Raw genomic sequence first — 8,053 nt, forward strand, 5'->3', positions numbered from 1 at the left:
CAAACTACTTCTACGTTACCGTCATCAACAGGTAACAAACTAGGTAAAAGCTATTTTTTATAAGGTGGTTTTAGCGTTTCCGCTAGATAGGCTGTAATTAAATTATAACAGCATATGATGAATGAGTTTTATTTATTGAATAAAAAGAAGGCACTTAACAACTGAATACACAGAACATTTGCTAGAGAATAATGCAGAGGAATAAAAGATTGTGCAGCAGTGAGATGCATCAAAGATAGTAACACACAGCAGCTGTATCAGATCCTGCAATATACCCTGTTTCTGTCATAGATATGGCAACACATGTTTGCCTGCAAGATATCCATAAAACTGGTCCACTGGTCAGTACATTGACATAGTTCGTTGTTGAACGGCGAGTATCGTTATCTCCAGTAAAATCAGGATCTGAATAAAAATGAAGTTTAAGCTTATTACCACAGGATTTAAAACCTTTGCCTCTTGTACCTTTAAGGTACTTTAGGATGTGTTTATCTGCAGTCCAGTGCTCAGATCCAGGGTTGTTAAGAAACCGACTTATTTGACTGAAGCAAGACATTATATCAGGACTTGTCACTGTGGCAACAAACATCAATCCACCTACAGCCACATGAAATGGAATATTTTCCATAGATTTCTTATCTTCATTTGCCGGGCACGGTCCTAAATACAGTTCTAAACTGCAGTCAGTGGATTTTGCATAGGGCTTGCAACGGTTCATGTTGAATTTCTCTAAGAGGCCACTAATGTAGCCATTTTGGCAGACAAATAGTTTTTTACTTTCATGATTTTGCTTGATTTCCAATCCTACAAAGTACCAGGGATTGTCAACCACAATCTCTAAATGAGTTTTGAATTCTTCAAATACTTTATTTGTAGTTGCTGTTGGTTTACTCATAATTAGTCCATCATCAACAAAAATAGCCAAAACACTCTTTGGCCATCAACTTGAGTACAAAATACACAATTCTCTGCATGTAGCTGTTTGAAATCAAAACACTTAAAAAGCTGAACAAGTTTTTGATTCCAACACCTAGGAGACTGCTTCAGTTCAAGACGTCTTCTGTTTAATTTGCTGACTAAATTTGCGTTTTGACTAATGAAATCCTCAAGCTGTTTCATGAATAAATCTTCTTGAAAATCGGCATTGAAAAAAGCAGTTTTCACATCAGATTGCTTCAAGTCTATGTCATACGCTTCTGCCAAAGCCAAAAGAATGCGAATTGATCCATTCTGAACAGCAAGTGAAAAGTTTTCTCCATAATAAAGTCCAGGTTTCTGAGAAAACCCTTTTGCACGTAATCTAGCTTATACCTCATTATGCTACCATCTGGTTTACTTTTAATTTTGTAAACCTACTTACAACCAACAGCCTGGCTATCTGCAGGTAGACCGTCAAATGCCTGGTTTTATTTAGTGTCAATGAAGACATTTCATCTTCTATAGCTTCATGCCACTTCTCAGAGTCTCCAGACCCCATGACCTACCTCATGGTTTGTGTTTCATCAATGACTGCTGCATAAGCCACCTTGTTTTGGAAATGAACTGGAGGGCAAAGTTCATCATGGTTTCTAAGACCCATTGCTGACTGAGCACCCTTCTGAGTAGAATAGGAGCCTTGATCCTGCACAAATTCCTCTTCGTTTTCAGCAGGCTGTTGAATTTAATTTCCTTCTGCATCTATCAGGAAGTTTTACTCATATGTAATGTTGTTGGGCCTGAGTTCTGTTGGATATCCTGACGAATTTTTATTGAAAACTACATCTTACAAAACAGTTATCTTCTTTGTTACAGAATCATACATTCTATATTTGTTAATGTAATCACTGTAACCAACCATTACCATCTTAATTGATTTACTTTGGGATCTGGATCGAAACTGTTTGGGAGTATGCGTAAAGCTTTCAGCAACAAATCTCCTCACATGCTTTAACGATGTTTCTTCCTGAATCTTTCTCATAAAGCACGCTCATCACAATCAGGCTTACATGGACAGTTGCTTAATGCTTGAGAGCTTCTGCCCAAAGTGTTTTTAGAAGACCAGAATCAAAAAAGATTGTGCAAGCACTGTCCATTGTAGAGTTGATTTCACATTCAGATTTATAGTTGTGCTCTGTAAGGTGAACTGGTTTCATGGATCATACCAATATTCTTGAAATGATTATGAAGTTGATCATGAACACAGTCTGTCCTACCATCAGTCCTAATAACTTTAAGCTTATTCCTTGTCTGCCTTTCCACCAATTGTTGAAACTCTAAGAATACTGAAGCGACATCACTTTTGATATTGCGAAAATATACAATCCTCTATGAAGTACAGTCATCTTTAAAAACAACAAAATAGTTAGCTTCCCCTAAAGCCTTTCCACAAACGTCAGAATGAACAAATTCATCTGAAGCACAGGCATGAGTCTGCACATTTGATCTAAATCCCTTCCTATGCAATTTACCATATTGAGGTGATTCGCAGAAAAACTTACTTAAAGCATTTGATTTTATATCGGGAATGAAATCATAGTCAGCCGAGGCGGGTTGTTGGTTTTTTTAATATATTAACCAACGATTGCTGACTCGCTGCGATGTTGACGGTTCTTATCTTTTTCATTTACAGAAAATGACGCGTTTTGCCCTTTTGGGGCGTCATCAGATTGGCCTAGCAGTGAAAAATAACAACAGTGAGGCACATGGAGATTGAAATGGGGAAATGGAGCTAATATGAAAACACAAAAGAGGCAAAGTTCCAGACTGTGCAGCCATCACTACAATTAACTGTAACTATGAACTTATGTAAAAATTAATGTAAAAAACCGACATTAGTCGATCTATACCCACTTATGGCATTAAGACAAAATTTTATAAGGAACCATTGTGCTTTCGTCATAGGATGAATAAAAACATTATGGAACCTGCAACCGGGAATACAACACCAAATATAACCACAGTGCCTGCTGGACAGGAAAACTACAGCAAACCAAGAAAAATTCAGGAAATCTTAGTTAACACAGAGCCAACCGTGTACCAGCATATACAGCATAGTGTTGTGCACAGCTGACAAATAGTAAGACAATGCGGTCGAGAATAGGGTATGTCAGCCCTCCAAGCGACCCACACAAACAAGAGCGGTACAGGCAAGTCTATACGACTGTAGTAGCAGACATCAAAGGTAGTTGGCGTTGGCTAAGCAATGTGCTTTCAAAAAGTGATTCTGTAATAGAATTAAATATGCATAAGACAATTTAGGTGAAACATTGAACTATTAAAATTGAATTTAAAGCAAGAATATTAATAAAATAGGTGCGAGTAAAAAGGTATGTATAAAGTGTAAAATTTTAAAACCTGCCAAGCCGTAAAACTTAAAATGACGCTAAAACATTAGTCAGACCGATAAAACCAGTTAAAAAATAAGGAACAAAAAAGGTAGCATCAAATTCACAATAAAAGCTATTGGCAGGTGAAAATAGTGGGTACCATAATATCATAATAAGGCAAGTTTCTGCTAATCACTTGATCATTCAAATAAATTCATTTCCCTGTACTGGAGCGTTTCAGAATTTCAATTACCTCTAAAAGATTTAGCCCTCTCCCTTCGTTCGGGATTTCCTACCAGTCTGGCCCACATGTGAAGCTTCACAGTCGATGCAGTCTATTCTGTAAACTCCGGATTCAGTGTATTTATCTTTAGTAGATATTCTGTTATGGATGTGCCTAGGCTGGAATTCGTCGACGAAAAGGCTACATCCACACCGTATTTTCTACACGGTTTGCAACGCCCTACGATAAGGTGCCTACAGAAGGGAGTTTTAACAAATCTAATATTCTTGGGTAACAGACCACATGGAAGTTTAGATTCATCAGAATTGGTTTTTTGTTGATACAGATTATCTACAATGTTAGCATTGTATTCGTTGCTGATAGCAATATGCTGAAGGTTAGCTAAATCTTTCTCGATGGAAGACTGACTTGGAAAAGTTCTGTGAAGGGGCGAATCATTAATTTGAAAAACTCATCTTATGACGATATAAATGACAAGAAGAGGAGTGAATAACGGAATCGCTTGTTCTTTGCGAAAGATGTCAAATTTGATATTACCATCCTCTAGTTGTAATTATAGAGCTAAGTAACTGAGACTCTTGTTGGCATGCATTATCTCATGAGTGAAGGCCATCTGTGGGTGTTATGAATTAAAATCATCAACTAGAGGCGGCACCTCGTCCACAACACCGTCAAAGATGATAAAAATGTCATCGACGTAACGCCTATAGAAAAAGATCCGTTTGTATCTAACTGTATCGTTCTTAAAATAGCCACCTTCTAAATGATTAACAATAACATCGGCAATAAAGCCCGCCAGACTCCTAACCGTGGCTAAGCCCTTTTGTTGCTTATAAAACCGATTATTGAATGAAAGTTAATTATATAAAGTGATTAATTTGAGAAGTAAGATGATTTCAGTAATCTCTTCTACTGTGAGCCATGGTTGTCTATGAAGATTGTTTTCAATAAGGGTAATAGTTCCATTGATAGGAATATTCGCATATAGATTTTTAATATCTGAGAACAACAGAACATAGTCGGGGGGAAAGATTTTGTCATACAACAGACTAACAAGATTTATTCCTGTTGCAAAATTACCTTCAAAAATAACGTTTGGTGGCACAATAGCAGGAAATACTTACAAATGGGTTTTCCTGGGTTCCATAAACCTTATAAACCGGACGAAACAGGTAGTCTTCACTTAAGCACGCAGCATAGGTGCTTTAGGGTTCATGACTTGCTACTTTACAGCGACATCAGGATGTATGATACTAGAGCAGTCCTTGAGACAAGTTTTTGCTTCTTGGACATTGAGTTAAAAAAAGGTGAGTATTTTAGCTATGTAGTCTTCTTTGTAAAGAACGACTGAAGTATTATCCTTGTCTGCACGAATAATCATAGCACCATCAGACTTTAACTTATCACTGAAGATATTGAGTGCAAGACATCCTTCATTTTTAGGATTATTACGTGTAGCCCTTCGGATTAATTCGCTTGCTCTACACGTTGTCTTTATTTTGTCGGTCTAACTGCATGGGATAGTATCAAGTGCCATTTTCAAATCCGCAATTAGCCCTGCAGTGGTCTTTTCATTACGTTTCGGCTGAATGCAATACTTTAAACCTTTATTCAATAGCTGCATTTCTTATGTACTGAACTGAATTTTTACCACCTGCTCGATATAGGGAAATGCTCTGGTGTGCTTGCATATCGCTTCTTAGTGGGGCGATAGCCAGTTCCTTTTAGCTTATGCAACTTCTGAGCATGTGTTTGAGCGATCGATAGGCTAGCTTCCCATAAAAAATAATTAAGGACCTTAAGTAAACCATCTCAAAGATCACAGGTTAAAATCCTTACAGCAGTAAAACAGGCTTTGTAAGCTAAAAGATTAAGTTTAGCTTTTATCTTATAAAGTCTGTTGATTTCGCTAGAAATAAGGATCCTACTACATTTCACTAAGTCTTTACTGGGGCGCTGATCCTTGTGTATGTTCAAATGTTCACGAATATATACAGGAAGTAAACCCCATGAAGGCATTGTTTGTTGAACTGTATATTCATAAAAGGCCTAATTATTTTTAACTTGTATTTCCGTAATGTTGAATGGAATGAAACCAGTTTTACTTTTCGAAATTTACTTGTCCAACCTCCTGTGTCATAACAGAGCTAAGTCAGATGATGCAGAATTTGCTTGTTACAAATTGTCAGTACAAAATAACATTCAGCAAAACCGATTTTCAGCTTTTACATCAATTGCAACTATCCTCTCACTAAATAACTTAATGTTATTATTATTAAATGTGGCTTCGAAACCTGTACTGGCTACTGTTCCCACCGAAAAAAGATTTTTCTCCTAACCATCTACATACAGTCTGGTGTACGAGATTCCCATACAAGTGTTTTTAATTTAACTGATCCAATATCTTCGGCGTAGATAAATGAATTATCTCCTATCTGAACAGGACGTACGAACTTCTCTAGTGGTTTAAACTTTTAAAACCATTCCTTGAGTGACGTCATATGCTTTGATGTAGCCCTGTCAATAAGCCAAAAATTTTCACAAATAGTAGTCAAAATGTTCCTGATTTCTGCACTCAGAGTTTGATTTATAGGTTCTTGATTTTTCTCTTGACAATTTCATCAATCTTTTCTTGCATTAAGCCCTGCAATGGCCTTCCTTATGACAGTAATAGCTCTCAACATGCTTCTTATTCACAGAACGTTCACTCAAATTTCTTTGCAAACAATGATCCTGACCTTTATCCCTTTTGTGAATGCTATTACCAGCAGCGAATGCAGTTGTCATTTCTACTACCTCTGACAAGGGTTTCTTTTTTCAGTAACCTCGCTGTTAATTTATCGAAATTGTTCCTTCTTTCGTCACATGAGTCGCAAGCTGTAACAAGTCCACCTAAATCTTCGTCAGTCTTGCTGATTCACCAATATTGGCAAGTGACTGTGCTAATGCTTCAACTTTACAAATATGTGCGCAATAGTATTACACAGTGACATCTTATATCTAAAGAACAGATGTTTCAACGTAACTTTATTTATTGCAGATTACTGTTTATGAATTATCTGAAGCGGATTCCCCATAACATTTGCTGTAGCACTCGACACAACATTTTCCAGCTAGTCGAATCCCATACCAGAAGAAATGATAAGCATTGCTTTTTGGTTAAGCTCGTTCCACAAGTTCTATGTGTCTGTGCCTTCAACTGGAATTACTTTACCTCCTTCAATAACATCTAGTAGTTTCTCAACATGAAAGCTCATTTCCGTTTGATACTTCCGTAGTTGAAAATTACCCCCATCAAATTTTTGGATAGTGAAAAGTTTCGTACGCTCCATGTTTTAACTTTTCGCTTTCCAAGTAAAACTCTCAATGACTTGATTGACACAAAGGAAATAAAACGTTACCCCAGTAAATTAACAAGTTTTTCAGGGCCCATAACAGGCTGTAATTAAACCTTAACACCATATGAAGAACCAATTTTATTTCTTGAATAAAACGAAGCCATTTAAAAACTCAAGACACAGAACATTTCTTAGAACACAACGCAGACATATCCAAAGGAATAAAAAACTGTGTGCTGTACACAAGCGGCAAGGATAGTAAAACACCTGACTTATATAGACATTATATCCCCGCAAAAAGCTGTACTCTGCAACAGTTTCAATAATATTTTGATCCGTTGGTTGTAAAAAGGATTTCACATTAAAAGGCAAAAATTTTACTGTAAACATTCCATTTTCTCTCGCTTAACAATCTAGCTATACAATGGGTTGGCGCACTATCCAGTAAAAGTAGGTATTTTCCTTATTTACCAAATTCGGTTTCAAATGTTTTTACTTTAGGAATAAATGTGTTGTCATACCTGTCAATGAATATTCTGGTCTTCATCCAAGTGTTTTTAGGTTTTTGTAAATTGAGGGAATCATGATATTTTTCAGTCAATTGGGATTTCTGAATTTTGTGATGAGGAGCTATTTCATTTTATAGGTTCTGGCAGCATTTGCGCAAACTAATATTGTTACTCGCTCTTTACTAGTTTTGTGTCCTGGAGCTGAAGAGAGGCTGAAGATTCTGACGGTAATGATTTCCAGTTTATCTGGTTTCTTGGGCAGTGTAAACAAAGTCCAAGTCATATTCATTATTGCCCAATTCTTTTTTAAAATCACCTTTAAAAGAATTTGCTACGTATGCACCAGTTTACTTTTTTTTCACCTTGTGTTTTCAATTTGGAAATTCCATGATGAGGTACAACCAGCCATTACTTGTCACATAGACTCATCACTCACTGTTTTTCTTATTTAACTGTAAGGCCTTTTCATAGAGCAGAGACCCTAATATCGTTCGCCTAGGTGACCATTTTTGTAAAAATCAACAATACAAAGCTGCTTCAAAAATTCATTTTTTTGTTTCTTTATCATTTTTCGATGTTATCTCCCGTCTTTACTTTCAAGTTTGCAGGCGTACTACAAAACTGAATAGGTATTCTTCTTAATATCACGTATCGTAG

The 8,053-nt window shown here is 36.6% G+C and overlaps 1 protein-coding gene across 1 annotated transcript; it reads right to left on the reverse strand.

Moving 5' to 3' along the window:
- Positions 1-229: 229 nt before the first annotated feature.
- LOC124798915 (secreted RxLR effector protein 161-like) lies at positions 230-895 on the reverse strand. Its single transcript, XM_047262447.1, has one exon. It carries the CDS (start codon positions 893-895, stop codon positions 230-232), a length of 666 nt encoding a protein of 221 aa, XP_047118403.1.
- Positions 896-8,053: the final 7,158 nt, after the last annotated feature.

The sequence above is a fragment of the Schistocerca piceifrons genome, chromosome 5 (assembly GCF_021461385.2).
Source record: "Schistocerca piceifrons isolate TAMUIC-IGC-003096 chromosome 5, iqSchPice1.1, whole genome shotgun sequence".
In the NCBI taxonomy this organism is placed as follows: Eukaryota; Metazoa; Arthropoda; class Insecta; order Orthoptera; family Acrididae; genus Schistocerca; species Schistocerca piceifrons.